General features: G+C 38.4%; 1 protein-coding gene across 1 annotated transcript in view; it reads right to left on the bottom strand.

Moving 5' to 3' along the window:
* TPO (thyroid peroxidase) overlaps positions 1-20,225 on the bottom strand; it is a 206,482-nt gene that overhangs the window by 68,121 nt on the left and 118,136 nt on the right. Inside the window, exons 12-13 of the mRNA XM_027840445.1 lie at positions 17,814-17,984; positions 12,089-12,220 (exon numbers count right to left, since the gene is read on the bottom strand). Of these exons, the coding sequence (XP_027696246.1) occupies positions 12,089-12,220; positions 17,814-17,984 (303 nt within the window). The remainder of the gene's footprint in view (positions 1-12,088; positions 12,221-17,813; positions 17,985-20,225) is intronic.

The raw sequence follows: 20,225 nt of genomic DNA, 5'->3' as shown, positions 1-20,225 counted from the left end.
TTCACTATCACATCAAATCTCTCCCTCTTTTGAACCCCTCTACCACTTTTAAGGGTACTACTATCCTCTGGTCACCCAGGTCCACAACCTCTGTGTCATCCTTGACTCTTCACACGTATTCAAACCGCACCAAATCTCACCAAATCTTGTTTCTACCTTCACAGCATTCTCCTCCAAATCCTGTTCTCTCTACTCACATAGCAGCCAGGCCCTCCTCACCTCTTGCCTGGATTATATGATAACCTCTTAATTGGTCTCTCTGCTTCGAGTCTCTTCTGATTCAAATCTACTTCCCCCCTCAGTTGGCAAGGTGATTTTTCTAAAGTGCAGGTGTAACCAAGTCACCTCCCCTGATCAGCCAGCTCCAGAGGCTCTCTACAGCACACAGGATGAAATAAAAATCTTCGGCTTGGTATTTAAAGCTGTTCATAATGTAACCCTTTCTTACCTTTCCAATCTCCCTTCACTTTCCTTCTCTCTACATACTCTTAAGGTCTTGGCCCACTTGCCATGCATCACACATTGTACTCCACCTTCTGTTTCTGACCCTTTGCACAGGCTCTCCCCCGTGCCTGGAATAATCCGACCCATCACTTCGTCTTCTTAGCTTGCCTGGCTTTCTTCAAGGCAACTCAAATAGCACATTTTTCAGACCTTTCTCATTTCTCCAAGATGCTAGTGCCTTCCCCTAAGATTACCAAATGTACACTATAATTTACATGTACCTAGTTATTTACATATCATATCCTTCACTAGAACATGAGCTCCTGAAGGGCATAGGCAGTTTTTGCCTTTCTTTGCCTCTCCAGTGCTCTGTACAGACCCTTGGTCAAGTCACTGAACTCTGACTCAGTTTTCTCATCTGTACAATGGATATGATAATATTTTCATACAGAAAGCAATGAATAAAGGCTTTTTTGTCTGATTGATTGACCTATAAAATGGGGTTAATAATTCTTGCAACACTTCCTTCTCAGGACGGTTGTGAGGAGGAAAAATAGAAAAATACTTGGCAAACCTTAAAAAGCAGTTATTATTACTGTTTGACTTTGGGCAAATAACTTAACCTCTTTATAACTCAGTTTCCTCAAGTGTAAAAGAAGAAAGTTGAACTAGATGATTTTTAAGATTCCTGGCAACTCTCAACCTATGATCCTTTAATGGTGTTTGAAAAAAACAGTAGAATTTTATAGTTTAAGGCTTCCTACAGTCAATTAATGAAGTGAAAAGCTATTGCTCAAAATAATCTGTTCAAAGCTCCCCTCGTCTACAGTGACGAAGGCATTAGACTGTTGGCTAACACTCTTTTCAGTTCATCTTAAGAAAAGATTTTGATTTTATTAGGTTTGAATTAAGGAATCAAAAGAACAGGTCTATAGAATGTCAATCTATAATAGTATACAGCCCTGCTTCCAGTCTGCCCCTTCATTTGCATCTGAATAGCTATTTTAGAAAACATGTAGGATTTTTACCTGACCTCAAGAGCTGTAGTTTTCTATAGCTGTTTCCATGTGAGGATTGATTGGAATGGGGGTGGAGGGAGAAGGAGGTTGGGAGGAGAGAGACATATTGTTGTCAATGCAGATTGATAGTCTGATTTTGAGTGAAGAGAGTGAAAAAAAAATTTCAAATGGAGCAGAAATATGAATAAAATCTGAGGCTAAGAAAACATAAAATTAGAAGGAAAGGGGAGAAAACTGAGAACTATTCAGGGGACAGCTGGAAAGTAAATAGTGTAGGAAACTGGTGAGTAAGCAGACCCAAACCAAAAAGGAAGGGGGAGAAAAAATTGCTAACCTGAAGAGCAAGAAATCAAAAGAAAAGAATTGGGTAGGAGAAAAATAGAGTGAGAAAGGAAAGATCAGCAGTAAAAGAAAGTAAGCAGAGGGCAGAGAGGTTCATGGTTGTACAGATAGGATAGTTGATGGTTCAACATCATAGGATTCAGAGCAAAAGAGACTTTAGAGAATACTAGTTTAATTCCCTCACTTTACAAATGAGGAAACTGAGGCCTAGAAAGGCACGTGATACCCATAGCTAGCAAGTAGCAGAGGGTCCTTCTGTTAGATTATTCTTTTGAATATTCAAAATCCATCCTTGCTACCTCACAGAGATATTGTGAAGAGCAAAATGTGAAAGTGCTTTGAAAAAAAAAATCAGGAAGACTCAGGTATGACTCTTATCTCAGACCCTTGCTTGTTGTATAATACTGGGCAAGTGACAACCTCTCAGAGTGTTAATTTCCTTATCTGTAAAATGATGATAATAATGCCAGTGCCTCACAGGATTTTTTTTTTGGGGTGATCTAATCCTGTACAATGTTTTTCTATGTAAATGTAGGTTATGATCTTTAACTATTCATCACCAGTCTAGCGGGCAGTTGTTCTAAGAGTCTTATGATCTGAAAAGAATCAGATAAAAATGAAGTTTCTTGTGGACAAACATAAATCTGGGAAATAAGGTTCTCATTTTGATCTGTCTGTGCTTACATCAAAGGTCTTATATCTGAGTCTGGTAGAGATGCTCCCTTGGTAAATAGAGCAGTGCTGGGCTTACAGTTGGGGCGCTTTGAATGTTTATTGAAAAAATTAATGGTTGATACCAGAAGATCCTGGCTCTGCTATTTACTAATTGTGGAATATTGGATAAATGACATCTCCCTTCTAGGCCTCAGTTTTCTTGTCTCTAAAATGAGGAGTTTGAAAGGGACTTTATATCTAAGCCAATAAAGTTTAAAATCCACTCTGCAACTTTTATATACATTTAATATGCTTTATTATCATCTCTGGAGGAGTAGATGGAGGAAAAATGGAACATGGTGTTTTTTTGTTTGTTTGTTAAATACTTCATAGGATTTTAGATCTAAAGCTAAAGGGATCTAAACTTCAGGGTTATTTAATCCAAATCCATTTTACTGATGAGGAAATTGAGACCCAGATATATTTGGTTACATCCTCAAGGTCATACAGGCAATAAGTAGGGGAGTCAGGTTTCAGTCAGATCTTATGACTTCAAAATCATTTTCCACTGTACCATATCACGTCCTCACCTGATAGCCACACTGGTTCTGGGCTTCAGGCAGCTTACTGAGAAAGAGTCAGACTTATCCTTAGCTGAGAATATCTTCCTTTTATTAGTGTTTGTAGTCAATTCAGAGGCAAACTGGACAACTCAAATCACTCTGTCAAGTAGCATTCATTAAGCATTGACTTTGTGCCAGGCACTGTGTTGAATACTGGGGATAAAAAGAAAGGCAAAAAAAAGTCTTCTCCTTTTAGGCACTCATATACTGATGGAAGAGACAACATGCAAATAATGAAGTGCATACAAGATATATATGGAATAGATGGAAGGTTATCTCAAAGCAGAATGGGATTATCTCAGGCGGGGGGCTAGACAAGACTTTGCATAGAATGTGGAATTTGAGGTGAGTCTTTTATGATATGAAAGAAGAAAATCTCTTTATTTGAAATGACAGAAAAAATTTTAAGACTTCTTCAAAAGATTTCATCAGTCAATACTTCTTCCATTGATGCAAATCCTAATTTCTCCATGCCTCAGCTACCTGTATTTTGGGTTACTTCTTCTTCTTCTTCGGGTTAAGAAAAAAAATCACCTGTTGTCCAATCTATTAATAAATTTCTGTAATTATTGTTCATTGTTTGACTCTGTGTTTTTCTCTTCTTTCAAAGAATATAGAAATGATAAGAGACCTAGAATAAAAAAAAAAAAACACCTGGCTTCTAGCCCAGGCTCTGACACTTCTTAGCTGTATGACTTTATGCAATTCAGGACCTCAGTTTCCTCATCTATAAAATGAAGGACTTGGATGACATCACCTTCTCTCTGGGTTAGCTAAGATTCTACAGATCTCAGTTTAGGAGAGCAGCCTATATTTGAGTCAATGCAACAACTAGGCTGTGCTCCTAACTTTACTAAACTTTAATAAGGCCAGTATTGCTGGATGATAGGAGCAGATTAGTTTCTGAAGTAGGACGACAAAGAGCTCCTATCATACATGGTTGCATGGATACCATCCTCATTCAGACTGTCCATCTACAGGCTGTGTTTGAACAAAGTGGAACTTACTCCCAAATGTGGGAAATAGTTGTTGAGGATGTTTCCAATATTTGTTTCATTTCCTTTTCTGTTCCAATTAGGTGCTGTTATTGAGTATTTTGTGGTTTGCTTAGTTTTTTCTTATTAGTTTTGTAATAACTAAATATTTCAACATAAGTTGAAGTAAGTAGTTTTCTGTAGTTTTCCATGGTAGTAGAGGCTCAAGTTGTGATTGTGGTACACTTATTTGTCTGATGTCTTACTCCTGTAAGTTAAAACACACATTTTGGTGACCCCATCCATATCAGGGTGGATGTGGAAGATGGGCTCACAGTACAGAAGCAAAATCCTTTGGGGCAGTGGTGTCAGACTCAAATAGAAACTGATTGTTGAGGGCCATAGATTGACTTAGAAAACCACAACTTAACATTATCTATGTTGTGTTGTATTTTTATTTATTTTGTCAAACATTTTCCAGTTACATTTTTTTTTTGGTTCTAGTCTGTGGTTTGGGCCTGCTTCTAGAATTTGAGACCTCTGCTTTAGGGGACTCAGTAGTCTCTATTCTCCATAATCAAGGGTGTTTTCAACTAGAAAATCTTCCTTGAATTGGGAAGAGAATCCTCCTTGACCTGTGTCTTCACAAGGAAATAAAGGGAGAGGCTTTTCCCTAGAACTCTGAAACACTGGGCCAGTTTCCAGCCAACATCAGTCTGACAGAATTCCTTCCTCTCCTACCTGGGCCGGAAACTACCACTCTGAGGACCCAGCATTAAGTCGGGCATTGTGCATAAAGCTTCTCACCTTGTAAGCAATGGGGTCACTGGGGCTTTTAGTTAGAATGCCTGGGCCTATAAGCAGCATCTGGGAGAGCTCCCAGTTTGTCTTATTGAAGAAGACAAAGATATTGTGGGAAAATTATTCCCGGGAGCCTCCTTGGAGCAGGGGGTGCTTGGAGGTGGCCAGTGCCTTGCAGGCTTCTTCAATCATGTTTTTCCATGGGCCTGTGCTGCACCAGGGAACTGAAAGAGTTTAAAGCTGTTGTGATCTCCTAGGCCTCCTGTCCATCCACTGTGTTATAGTAGTGGCCACTCTCGGCTATAAGAGCCACAGATTGAATTCCTCCAAGATCAAGACGTTCTCTTCAGAAAACAATTCTTTCTAATTTAGGTGTAGACTCTGTGACCTTGAAATAAAAGCTGTGGGTTAAGCTTAGTCTTGAAAGAATCTGGGAAAGCTAAGTAGCAGAGCTGAGAAGACAGAGCAATCCAGGCATGGTGGATAGCTAGTGCAAAGGTATGGACCAGGGATGGGGAACCAGAGGCCTCAAGGCCACATGTAGCCCACTAGGTCCTCAAGTTTGGCCTTTTGACTGAATTCGGATGTCACAGAACAAATCCTAAGGGGATTCAAATGGAGTATTTGTTCTGTGAAGTTTGGATTTAGTCAAAGGGCTGCACTTGAGGACCTAGAGGGCCACATGTGGCCTCAAGGCCATAGGTTCCCCACCCAATGGACTCTGGATATGGAACATCATATACAGGAAACAAATAGTCCCATTGCAGCTGGATCATTGAGTGCATGAAGGGAAACAAAGTATAGGTAGACTGAAGATGACAGAAAGATACATGTTATGAAGAGCTTTGAATGTGAAACAGAAAAGCCTTTGTTTCATCCTGGATTCAATAGTTAGCCAGCCTTGTTAACCTCATCAATTAAGAGTTGGTGGAATGAATAACACAGGACTTTCTCCAATATTCCAGCAGGTAAATACACTTGCTGGGGTCTTTGGAATAATGTCTGTAAACATCATCAACCCGAAGACAAACTGCTGCCTGCTTTTAACATTTCCATTTCTACCACCATTTGTTGACTGCCAACTCAGTGCCTAAATCTGTAGAGGGAAGCAGGGGGATGGGAGAAAATACAAGAGAAGAGAAATAGGAAATGTTTGCTCTCAAGATGTATAAAACTTATTGATAAGCCAGCTAATACTCTGGTGAAGTAGCTTCAAGGAAATATTCAAACAACTGCAAATTCATGAAGTTCAAGGTCATAGTAGGCACTTAATAAGTGTTTATTGATTGATTGATTCAAGGTGGGTGAGGCTGTGCCTCTGTTCATTGATATCCTGAACTTAACTAACACAGGCACATGGACACAGATATTCACTACTCTGGAATGAAAGTGGATATACACAAATCTAAAGCTCATGCACCTATCACATTCAAATCTGGCTAAATCAAGGAAAGTTTTTTTTTTAATTAAAATATTTTAAGTTCATATTCAAGGGCTGTTGGGCTGAGGAAGCTTACATGAGAAACCAATGAGCAGTGCTTGTCCAATTGTATGGCTTTATTCCAGATGGCAAAATCCATAATTAATAGACAATGGACTTTACTACTGCCTGATTAAATCAGGAATGGTATCACTGCATTCACATCCTCAAGCCTCCTTTTTTGTTTTCAATTAATCTCTACTTGCATGACTAATGTCTAATTACACTTGATTATGTTACATTACATTCTACATTTCACTCACAGTGTGTTTGTACTCTTTCTGTCATTCCATTACCACCAGTAGTCAATCAAAAAGCATTTATTGGCCACCCATAGAGTATAAAGAGCTATTCTTCATGCTGAGGGGGAGGAGATTCAAAAGTTGAAAAAGATATAGTCCTTGCTATCAAACTGTTTGTAATCAAGTCGAGTGACTAATTAATACAAAACTTCAGTGGGTCCAGATTTTCACACCAATATTGTAGACTGTAAATTGTTCATTCATGGTTCCCATGTTGTGCTATTTACATCCACATCTTCCCTTGAATCTTTCCATAGAGGATACATTCTACGTAGTCTTTTGGTCTTTTAGCATTCTATTATCATCTTTGCGGCAGTCAGGCTGTTCGTGTTATCACTCATTCTCAAAATGTGGCTGTCTTGACTCTTTTTCTGATCATATTTTTCCTGATTGATATCTTTTACATCTTTTTTTTACACACCTGTTATGTCAAGTTTACCTGTAGTATCTATGACACAGATCAGAACTTACTTGTAACTTTTAGTCGTAGAGAGTTGTCTCTCAGAGAGTTGACGTGAAGAGCCACATAAATAGGAGGCTACAGATGCAGCATTTTAATTTAGGTCTTCTTGATTCCAAATCTGACACTCTATCCACCATGCCACACTGAAACTGCAAGCAAATTATTGTTGACATTGTGTTGCAACCTACTTATGTCGATCTGCCCACTGACTTTTGGGTCACCTTCAATCCTGATTTGATGGAGGCAGAGGTGTTTCCTCCTATGAAGTCCTATGACTTACAGAGTACTAGTCAAAGAACTTCGAATTTATATAACACAGTGCAACACAGACTATAAAATGACACCAAGAACAGAAAAAAATGGAGAGGATGAATTTTGAGACAGGTCTTGAAGGAGGAAATCAGCAAAGATTGGCAGACGGAAAGGGAAATGGTGAAGGCATAGTATTTACAAAAATAAGCTGACCTTATTTCATGAACCCCAACTCAGAACATATGTCTGTTCTCCCTTGATTTTTTTCATAAAGAATTTATGGTTAAGTTGGAATACACTTTAAAAGACTTTGAACTATAGGCAAAGTGATTAAAGAAAGTAGCATATGGAAACATCCCCTATCTTTATCATCTCCTTTGTAGTTGATCACCTTTGCTTTGCTGCTACATTACTGTGAGCTTTAAAAATAAAGAAGTAAACAAACAAACAAACAAAACAAAATAAAAAAAACAAACCGGCACAGTCATTTTGGCGTTTGAATGCTTCCTTACTAGAAATGTTGAAAATAATTATTACCATCTATCCACTGTTGCTACGACACTCTCCCCATCAAATACATACGTATGATATATTTGGCTATAGATATTATACAATATGGATCTATCTGTAAATTTTCATAAATAATTGCCATGTTTCATCAGGCTGCAATTCTCCTTCAATTATAGCTCTCAATCTTTTGTGACATCCATAGTTTTAATGTACTCATTGACTTGATGCACTCTATTCCTGAAACATTGCTGTTTCTAGGACGTGTTTTATGAGGATGAGGAGCTGAGGTATTTTAAATCAAGACTTTATTGGAAAATTTCCCTGGCCTTATTCTTAGACTGCTATAAGTTATGTATCAACCAAAAATGTACAATAGATAAGCAAATTTATTTATCTGATGATGAGAAACTATGTAGAAGTCTGCTGAGTCTGGGGCCATTTTCTTTTTCTATATGCTTACTATTCATGGTCTCATTAACTCTCATTGTTAACTGAGTATAACAATCATCTATTTGCAGATGACTTCTAAATTTCTATGTTCTACCCCAGTTTTTCTTCTGAGCCTCAGTCCCTCATCACTTTTTCTAACTTTGTCCCACAGTTATCTTAAACTCAACATGTCTAAAACAGAACTCATTATTTTCCCCCCCAAACCCACTCCTATTTCTCAGTTGTGGGCTTCTGTTGAGGGTATTAACATCCTTCTAGTCACCCAAATTTGAAACATTAGAGTCATTCTTGACTTTTCCATATTTCTAATTGCTCGTGTCAAATAATTTACTAAGTTTTATTGATTCTACCTCCACAATGACTCTGGAATCCATTCTCTTTTCTCTACTTTCATAGCCACCACCTTAGTCCAGCCCTCATCATCTCTCATTTAGATTATTTCAGTTGGGGGAGCAGTTAGTACCAGAACTTCTCAGTCACATAATGACATTCAATAAGCCAGTAGTTTCGATTCATTAATGCAAGCCTAACAAAGTCATAATCTTTTCAAGGTTAACAGAAAGTGATGTCAGTCAACACACTGTTGTCTTTGTCTCTGTATGCCAGAGAAGCTTTAGCCTTATTATTTTAAAGCAATATCTTTTTCACCTCATTTATTGACTATAGGAAGTCCCAAACTAAAATCCTATTAGTTTTATCTATCTCAATAATCTCCTAGTTGGTCTTCCTATTGCATCTTGCCTCCCTAATCTGTCTTCCACACAGGTACCAAACTGACATTCCTAAAGCACAGATCTGATATGTCATTTCCCAATTCACAAAGCTCCATTGGCTCCCGATTACTTCTAGGGCAAAATGGAAATTCGATTTGTCATTCAAAGACCTTTATAATCTGGCTCTAGCCTACCTTCTCCGAATTACTGCACATCACTCTTTCACACACTTTATACTCTAGACAAATTGACCTACTTGTTGTTTTTCATATGTGACAGTACATCTTCACTTTCTGTGGTTTTGTCCAAGCTGAATGGCCTACTCATGAAACAGAAATGCGGAGCACAGAGGAAGCTATATAAAAACTCTATGAGGCCAGGAAGGATATTGAGGCCCCATAGTACCAGAGGCCTTGGTTGCCTTGACCATATTTGTTCCCTACATGTGTACCTCACTACCAGTGTATTCCAAGTCTATGCCCAGTTTTCCATGGAGGCTTTGTGTATTTGTGGAATAGTGTGCCCCAGGACTATGGAGCAAATGTTTTATAGGTATGGTTGACTGACTGTTAAGCAAAGTATACAGGTGGAGACTCATGAAATAATTGTGTTGAGTATACAGACACATAGAAGAATCTTCAAATTTAGGGGAATAGAAGTTATCCATATCAATACCCATCTTATGAGTGCTAAGCTAGGGGAATAATCCAGACCCCACCAGTGTACTTTCCATTAACAGTCAGCCAATAGATACAATGAGCTAAAAACAATGAAATTTACTAAGATGGCATAGTAAAAACCATAGCTATAAAACATTTCCCCCATAATCCTTGGTGGTAAGGCACACATGTAGGGAACACATATAGCTTCTCATTCAATAGGGTTAATTTTCTCTTGAATCTACAACTTGCTCTCTTCTCTGCAACCAGGGAAGTCATTCTTCGCTTTTCCATATTTCTAATTGTTCATATCAAATAATTTGCCAAGTTTTATTGATTCTATCTTTTGTGACTCTATTTTTTTGAATCATTGCCTCTTTCTGCCTTCATCTACACTGCCTCAGCTGTGTCTTGAACACTCTTGAACTGAATAACTCCTACTGGGTAAGTAGGTCTTTTGCTAAATGACACAGTCAATGAGGGGGATAATGAGAGAAAATCCTCCCTGGGACTCCCAACTGTACTTTCTTATATTTCTATGGGTCATATTCTATAAAGCTGATCTAGGCCTGGAATCTGGAACATTGAAACCTCTTAAACACTTTGACTATCTTTGAAAGGTTGCCTAGGAGTATGGCCAGTTACTCAAAGAAGCATTTATTAAGTGCCTACCATTTGCCAGTTACTGTGTTAAGTGCTTTACAAATATTATCTCATTTCATTCTCACAAGTCTGGGAAATAGGTGCTATTATTGCCTGGGAGGTGGGTGCTATTATTATCCCCATTTTACTACTGAAGAAACTGAGGAAGACAGCTGTTGTGACATTTCCAGGGTCACACAGCTGGTAAATATCTTAGGCCAGATTTGAGCTCAGGTTTTCTTGACTCCAGGTCCACCAAGTATCTATTTTGTTACCTAGATACCTTCTGCTTCAGCCAGTGGCCAGACTATCTTTCAATTCAGTCAAGGAACTTCTTTGTACTGAATTAAGGGAACTCTGGGACTTTTTACATTTTTGCAGTTATACATCTTATTACTGTCTTTGATTAAGTTCTGAGATTTTGGAGGCTAAGTCTCTTACAAATAGAATAGAATATTGTTCCACCATGAAAAAAGACCAATACTCAGAATTTAGAGAAGCTTTGAGATACTTGTATGAAATGATACAGATTGAAGGAAACAGAACCATGGAAACAGTATACACACTACTATAATAATTTAAGAGAACACAACACTAAAAAGCACTTGAATCCATATTTACTACAATCACCAAATGTGATTCCAGAAGACAGGAAGTGGTATAGTAAACTCTAAGTGCATTTGGTTTATCAATACTGTTTTTCTTTCTTACAATGGAGAGCTCTGTGCTAGGACAATTGGGAAGTTATTGTGATATAAAAAAACCTCAAACCGACCATTATAACTTTTATTTTTAAGTTGATCTTTACACAAAACTTTTATATTTTTATGACAATAAATACTCAATAATAAGTATGAAGATGTTTCTTTTGCAGCTTTCTTTGTAGCTCAGGTTTAATCCTGGTCTGGCTTTCTACCATATCCAGCTACTTTTGCCCACTCCCACTTAATCAGTCAATAAACATTTATTAAGCACCTACTAAGTGCCAGGCACTGTATTAAGCACTGGGGATTTAAAAAGAGGTAAAAGACAGTCCTTGCCCTCATGCACTCAGGAGATGTAAACTAATTAGCCTGAACACAATAGAATTAGGATAGCAAAACAGCTACAAAAATATGGTTTATTTCCTGTCCAAACCAAATAAAAATGTCTTTTGACTTATTTCAACTTTTAAAATGTTCTTTTATACTGTGCTGTATTAGCATGAATGTAGGCATGTGTGGAACATTGATCATTGAGATCTCAATATCGAGGGATTCATTTACTTTTTCAATCAACAAACATTTATTGAGTGCCTACTATAAAGAATGCTGAGTACTAAGTGCTGAGGCTGATAGAAAGATAAATAGTATATGATCTATGCCCTCAGGGAGCTTGTAGTCTAGTAGGTCTAGTAGGAAAAAGATAAAAAATGTACACAGGTAAGTAAAAGAGAAATGAAAATATTATAACATAGGCTATGTTGTATGGTAGAAAAAGTATTGAATTTTGAGTTAGAAGACCTAGTTTTGAATATAGATATGCTGCTGACTTCAGCAGAGAGAGCTGCTCAGTCTGGCCTTCAGCATCCCCATCTGGAAAATGAAGGGGTTGGATTAGTTGACTAGTAAAGTCTCTTCTATCTCTAAAGCCTATAATTCAATGATCCTAATTTCCGAAGAAGAGCATAAAGTAGCGTGAGGTCATATCAGGGAGAAAACACTTGAAGCTGCAGAAATTCAAAAGACTCAGGGCCAACCAACATTCATTAAAAGTGTTACCTATACAGGTTCTTTCATCATCTCCTAATTCATACGGGTCTGTGCAGACACATTGGTAGCTTCCTTTGATGTTTTCACACTTAGCAGAGGGATGGCAGGGAGGGTTCATTTGATCTTCACATTCATTAACGTCTGAGAAAATGACACAGTGACCATTGGAAGTCATTAAGGAAAAGACCTTGTTTTACATTGTCTATTTTTAAAGTCTAGATCTAAGATTACATCAATATTGAGAATTCCCTTCACCAAAGCAGATAGGCAACTCCTTTATAATTTACAGTCTTAGAGAGGAGACTGAGAGGAGGTGAGATGCAACCAGAATGCATTACCACTCAGAGCAGGCCCAGCATAGTCAGACCACCAATATAGCATCAAGGCAGATACAAGAGAACCTGGGTGCAGTTGGCCTGCATAACTACCCAAAGAAGGATCAGTGTAAGCAGTTTGTTCCCTAGTAACTGAGCAGAGGATGGGTACAACTAGGACTATATGACCATCCAGATGAAGCTGGGTGCAGCCAGATTGCTCCCATACAACTGAGGGGAAGACAGGTGCATGCAAGGCCTTGTGCAATCAATCAATGAATAAAAATTTATTAAGTTCCTACTATGTGTCACATACTGTGCTAAGGGCTGAGGAACTGTGCTAAGCAATGACTATATGACCACTCAGTAGAATCCCAGCATAGCCTACCACCCTTACACCTCGAAGGTGATGCTGAAAGCAGGCAAATCAAAGGGCCACCAAGTGGATGTGTGGCTCCTGTGAATAGAGATGTGCCCAGAACAGAGAATGTCCTTACTCTGCCATTACCTTTTCCCTATGATTAGCTAATTTCCACCTTCCTCTTACTCACCCAACCCAAGTCATACTGAATTCCAAGCTACCTAAAAATAAAACTCACTTCTCCAACCCTCACTGACCAATGTCTTATTCTTATCCATCTCAAATTTACCCCACCAGAGTTATCCACTACTTCCACTAAGCATTCTGAAATTTCCATTCCATACTTAACAAACTTCCCTTAATTTTGTACCTCTTTCTTCTCTACTATTTTTGTTTTTGTGGCACTCACACACAAAGCCCCCACAGAAACACCCCCTCCCCCAACAAAACAACAACAAAACTTGATCCCTCCATGACACTATCTCTGGCTATACTTTCCAGTGATGGCTAGACTTTCCTTCCTGCACACTAACCCTGGAGGGGGAATCATAAGACACCTTGTTCCTCATTTCCAGATTCTTATTTCTGTAATTATTCAGCAAGTTTTCCACCATTGAGGATCATTTAAATTTGCTCTCAGTTTAGTCCCGTTGGCTGTTATCTACAAGTACCCAAGTTCAATACCTGGCTTGTGTCGACCTCATTGTTGTATGCCTGTGAAACCTGGACAGTACGCTAGTACCACGCCAGGAAATTGTATTGCTTCCATTTGAATTATCTTAGGAAGATTCTGAAGATCACCTGGCAAGATAAGGTACCAAACACTGAGGTCCTTTCTTCAGCTGAACTACCAAGCATTCCAACAGAGAGCACAACTCCCGTGGGCTGTCCACATTGTTCAGGTGCCAAATGTATATTTGCCTAAAAGACTATTTTACAGAGAGCTCACATAAAGCAAGCATTCACATGGAGGTCAGAAGAAGCAATATAAGGACACTCTTAAGTTCTCTCTGAAGAACTTTGGAATTAATTCTGAGATATTGGAGACACTGGCACAGGACTGCCCAGCATGATGAGTCTACATCAAAGAAGGTCCTGTACTCTATGAGCAAAACAGAATTGTAGTAGCTCAAAAGAAATGTACGATGCACAAATTTAGAGACATCTTGACTCCAGATGTTCATATGGACTATTTGTGCCCAACCTGTGGTAGAGCATTTTGAGCTTATATTGGTCTGTGTACCTTGACTTTTTGGTCCTTCTCTTCTTCCTCCATGCATACTATCTCTTGGTGATCTAATCAGGTTACCTGGATTTAAGGATCATGCCTATGCTGATGATTCTCATATTTATTTTCCTAACCATATTTACTTTCCTAAATTCCAGTCCCACATTGCCAACTGCTTATTGTATATTTCCAGCTTGTTCTGCAGGCATCTCAAATTCACCATGTCTAAAACATAACTCTAAATCTGTGATATTATCAAATATACATTCATATATATGTATATATATGCATATATAATTTCCATGACAAAAAGCCATATACATCTAGTTGTATGTGATTTTGATCACATTTCTAGATATCTCTGGGTATCTAGGTGGTGCAGTGGATAGAGCACTGGGCTTGGAATCAGGAAGACTCATTTTCATGAATTCAAATCCTGCCTCAGACACTTACTAGCTGGGCAAATCACTTAACTCTGTTTGCCTCAATTCCTCATCTGTAAAATGTACTGGAGAAGATTATGGCAAAACTGCTCTAGTATCTTTGCCAACAAAACCCCAAAAAGGGTTATGAAGAATTGGGCATGATTGAAATGACTCAACAACAACAACAACAACAAAACTAGATATCTTTAATGATTATATACTCAACTACAAGAATTGACTCGTGATACGTACAAAATGGAAGGAGAAATGTTAGAAGACTTTCTTCCCCAAACTCACGTGCCATTTTGCCTAAAGATATAAATTCTGCCCACTTCCAATTCAAAGACCTACAATTTCAGGTGTGAGAATACTTTCCATCAGAATCATAATCTTTTTATAATTTATAATTTTAGAACATTATCCTAAGGCTCAGAGAAATGCCATAGCTAATAAGTCTCAAAGTTATGGTTTCAACCCAGGCTAGGTATTCCTATTCAAAGTCCAGTACCTTACTACACAATGTTGCTTCTCTTCTAATTATATGGCTGTATAATTTTAAAAGAGTGCCACATGATATGGAGAACCACCAATATAAATTAAAAAACAAAATAAATCATTTGTTGCCTATTTCTCTAATGACTTTCTGTGCTAGGCACACAGAAGGCACTTAATTAAAAAAAATTATTTGAAAGATTTGTTTTCCTAAAGAGTCTTTCCTTAAGAATCATTTGTTTACAATCACAGTACTGCACATCTTGACAATCCTCATTGCCCAGTCGCTGAGTTTTGATTCATTTTGCATTCACAACCTTAAAGTTCTTGAAAATACTTATTACAATTCATTTACTAGATTTTTTCCACCACCACCAGATTTGTACGTGGGTGGGTTTGAGTGCATGAATAGGGTTTGAAAAGAGAAGTGAACAGCAAATCTCATTTGATTTTTCTGAATCAAATACTCAATTAAGCCAGTAGGCTTTCCATTCTGCTGTCATAGAATTACTGATAAGCTAGCTTCACTGAGAATCTGTTTTATCACTTTGGGTTCAAATTAATTTACTGTAATCATAAAGTGTTTCCAAGCTGGTCTTTCTAGGAGTTTATTATTTTTCCCTTTAATAATAGCATTAGAATCCTTCAAAATTTCAAAGAGTCTATCTAAGCATGTAGATAACTGTATAGAATGTATACATGTTTCTGAGCAGACTTTCTATTGCTCCTAGGAAAAAATGCAGATGATAGTTTTCAAAGAGCTTTGGCATTCATTATCTCATTTAATCCTATCAACAACCCTATGAAGTGGGCAGAATAGGTAATCATAGAGTCATAGAATCTCAGAATTGGAAGGACCTCAGAGACCATAAAGTTCAATCTTCTCATAGCTGAGAATTGTCACTTCGAATTCCTAACAAGGCACCATATTGCCTTGATTTGAAGACCCACTAGCTCCTGAAGTATCCCATTCTACTTTGAGATAGTTCTGATTGATAGGAAGTCATTCCTGATATCAAGCCTAACTTTCCTTTTGTAACCTCCCCATTCAACTGGGAATCAAGCGATAAGTACACAAAGAAGTTTATCCAAAATAATGCAAAATAATTTCAAGAGGGAGAGAGTGCTAATAACTGTGGAGGAGGGGAAGGATCAGGAAAACCCTGGCATTAGGAGGCAGTTCAAGAGCTGTGCTTTGAAAGAAGCTACTGAAACTGAGGAAAAGGTGAGGAGGTGTATTGCAGACCAGTGGGAGCACCTGTACCAATAAATGGAGGAGGGAGATGGATAGTCATGAATGGGAGAAAGCTAGCAGGCCCATTTAACTGGGGCTTTAACAAGTTTTTTCTTTTTTTATTTGTTTTTGTTTTTTAACTAGGAGTATCTGGCCTTCAGCAGCTTCTTTTGATAGGCTTATAGAGGTCCAAGAATGGTAGTGACTAGGTAAAATAGGCCATTCTTTACCTCATTTCCCACTACATCTAGGACCATCTCTGACCTATATCTTGCCATTGGGCTCAGATGGCTCTGGAGGAGAGAGTGAGTTTGGTGACTTTGCAGAGCCCTGCCTTACTTAAATCCAATTCACTTGCAAGTCATGGCATCATTTTCCTGATATCATGGTCCTCTTTGTGAAGGAAGGACAAACAACAACAAAAAAAGCAACAACAAATGTCCAGTACTGGTCTCTCTGCTTTGCTCTAATGACTCCATCATAGAGGTCCAACTCTCTCTGCAGGAAGCAAATATCTTGGTTCTGAAAGAGACCACTTTTCCTCTCTTCTGTTCATTTATATGCATAAGAAATATGCATAAGAAATAAGCACAATAGGACAAACGTCTTAGGTTTATGTTGTTTGGCAGGATATTTGTTGCATTTTGGTTATCTGTGCTGTTTGCCTTCAAGACTGCAAAGTAGCATGAGGACAGAGGTATATGTGGCTAAAGTTTATTTCTGTCCTAACTTGTAATATAGGGCTCTTGCACACACTAAATACTTAATATATATTTGCTGTTTGGCCAAGTATAAATGTGTAGTTTGAAACTTTTGTGTTTAAATGAGTCTTATCCAACAAGAGGTATGAATGTTATGAAATAGTTAAACTAGGGTTAGAGGAAACATAGCATGGTAGATAGAATTGACATCAAAGGCCTGGAGAGTTGAGTTCAAGTCAAGCCTCTGACATATGCTGACTGACTGCCTTCTTCCTACCTCAGCCTTCCTTCATATTTTTCAAGAATAATCAAATTGATATTGCCTTTTCTTTTTCTTTTTTTTTGGTTAGGCAATGGGGTTAAGTGACTTGCCCAGGGTCACACAGCTAGTAAGTGTTATGTGTCTGAGGCCGGATTTGAACTCAGGTCCTCCTGACTGCAAGGCTGGAGCTCTATCCACTGTGCCATCTAGTTGCCCGTGGTACTGCCTTTTCATCTGCACAAGGGCGTGGCAATTTTCTTCCTTATCTACTACTCTCTGAACTCTGAGGCCTAGGCTAAAGCTCTCTTCCCTGACCACTACTCTCTGACATGTCAGTCTCTGTCCAACTCTTCTCTACCCTTCTCTATCCTCTGGTACCTCTGATCTATTGCTAATAAACTGCTTTTCACATTATACCACTGAAAGGAATTACTTTGTCTCTATTTTTATTTACTTGTATGTGTGTATATGGTGTGCTCCCCTCCCCTAAAACAAAAACATAATACTTCTCTGAGAGTGGGGGCTATTTCATTTTGTCTTTGTAGTGACTAAAACATAATAGGCACTTAAATAAATGCTTGTTGAATTAAATTGAATTGAGGACACTCATTCATTCATTTACTCCTAAAGAAAATATCCCTGGCTCTATCAATAATGAAATGCTTGTTTTTACTTTCTTAAAATACTTATTGAATGGGTTACTTCTTGGAGACTTACCTTTGCAAACTGGTGGTGGGGAGTCCCATCCTTTCTCTGTGCAGGTGAGTTGTTCTTGTCCTTGAAGCTGATAGCCATGATGGCAGGAGTAAACTATAACATGTTTCCCGGATTCAGAACAAGACACAAAATCACCATCATCCACCTTATCTGGGAAGCTGCATGTCCCCACTATAATTAATTGAAAAGTCACAGAGGTTAAAAAAAAAGGGTTGGGGATGGGAAGAAGAGAACTAACATTCATTAAGTACCTACTATATGCTACGTGGGAAGCTAGGTGGCACAGGGGATAGAGCACTGGGCTTGGAAGCAGGAAGACTCATTTTCATCTGGCCTTACTAGCTATGTGACCTTAGGTAATTCACTTAACCCTGTTTACCCTAGTTTCTCATCTGTAAAATGAGTTGGATAGGGAAATGTCAAACCTCTCCAGTATCGTTGCCAAGAAAACCCCAAAATAAGGTCATGAACAGTCAGACACGACTGAAATGACTCAACAACAACAATGTGCCAGGTACTGTGCTAAGCACTTTATGAATATTATCTCTATCCTTACAACAATTCTGTGAGGTAGGTGCTACTATTTTATAGTTGAAGAAACTGAGGCAGATATAGGTTAAATGACTTGTCCAGGGTCACATAGCTAGTTAGCGTCTGAGGCTGGAGTTGAACTCAGATGTTCTTGACTCCTGGCTCAGTACTCTTATCTACTGTGCCAACTAGCTGCCAGACATACAGAATGAAGAAGTCAGAAACATGGAATAACACATTCATCCTACCAGTGTTGAGTTCAATGAAATGATAAACTAAGTCACATAATAGATTTTATTATGACAGGCTTTTAGGGATTATAGTTTATGGTTTATTCAATGCATTAACATTTCTTCTTTTTTCTTTTTTTCATAAGGTTATTGGTGTGGGTATCTCCTCCACTGAGGGAGATCACCACTTTACTATACCTTTGTATGCAGTTTCTGTGAGTGACTGAGGCGTGACAAATCTGTGGCCAACCATCTGGTGAGGAGCCTCTCTGAATTTTTAGAAGCTGGGATGCTCAGTAAACACAGAAGCCATTTCTGGAATTGCACTCAAAGCCTTCCCATCTTGACAGAGAATCAGAATGGAACTGAAAGGGACCTTAGATATCAACTAATTCAACCTCCTCGTTTTGTAGGTTACAAGACTACTGTTTAAAGAGGCTAAGTGACCACCAGAGAGCTAGGATTCAGGCCCAGGTTTTTTGACTTCAGATCCAGCTCACAGTCCATGAAGCCACTCTCTTTTCTCAGCTCTCCAGTCCTAGAAAACCCAGGGTGATCTTCATGCTGAAGTGAGGCCCTAGAATAAAGCTTGGGCTGATGACCACATTCAAATCCATGTAAATTAAAATGTGTTATAGCCCAACATGCCTGAATTTTTTTATTTTTAGTAAAAAAATCCTCATAATATAGTTTATCTCTCTGTTTTCAAATCCCTTCTTACGTCATTTCCCATAATTATTTTGTATGGGTAATCAGGGTTTTGGGCTGTAATCTAAATTCCTCTAAATACCTCCCTCTCTAGACTTACTCCTTTGGAAAATTCTAGGCATTCTTCAGGTTCATTTAGAGACCTAACCTCTTCTAGGAAGTCTTTTTCTAGCCTGAGCTGATCTCTACCTCAGAGGAGTTTCAAGAGCACTTCTTTACTATTCATTCAGCATTTAAATTGTGTAAGACAGAATGTGACAAACTGTTCCACGTGCATAAATTTAAACTGCCCTACTTAGATTATAAACTCCTTGAAGGCAGGGATCTAATGATTGAACAGCATGTAGGACTTTGAATCAAAACTTTGCTGAGTGATTTTAAGCAAAGATTTAACATATGAGCCTCAGTTTTCTCATTTGGAAAATGAGGATAAAAATACTCATGGATTTCTTGTGATAATATAGTTGCTTTGTAACCAGAAAGTGCTGACCTTGGAGTAAAGAAGACATTGAATCTGAGATTGAATCCTGCCTCTGATATTTACAGGCATAAGGCCTTGTATATAGTTAGCATTTAACAGTTTGTTGATTGATTGATTACTAGTTATCTAACTATGGACTAAATATTTAATATTTCTGATATTTCATATTTCTGACCCTTAGGCTCTCCACCTATAAAACAGGGACAATAATGGCTGTACCATGTACTTCACAGGGCTGTTGAGAAAGGCACTTTGCAAAGTTTGACTTTTATATTGAAGTACTGTGGAGTAGTGGATAGAGTTGTCCTTGAAGTCAGGAAGACCTAGGTTCAGTACTCACTGTAGGACCTCAGGCAAGTCAATGTCACCTCTCAGTACCTCAGTAAGTTTGCAAAGGCTACCACTTGCAGACCACAACAGTTAAGGATGGGCAAGTGTAAAGGACATTCCCCATACCAAAGG

The sequence above is a fragment of the Vombatus ursinus genome, unplaced genomic scaffold (assembly GCF_900497805.2).
Source record: "Vombatus ursinus unplaced genomic scaffold, bare-nosed wombat genome assembly UNPS02014841.1, whole genome shotgun sequence".
In the NCBI taxonomy this organism is placed as follows: Eukaryota; Metazoa; Chordata; class Mammalia; order Diprotodontia; family Vombatidae; genus Vombatus; species Vombatus ursinus.
The sequence above is the reverse complement of the archived record's forward strand: the minus strand, read 5'-3'. Positions and strand labels throughout refer to the sequence as shown.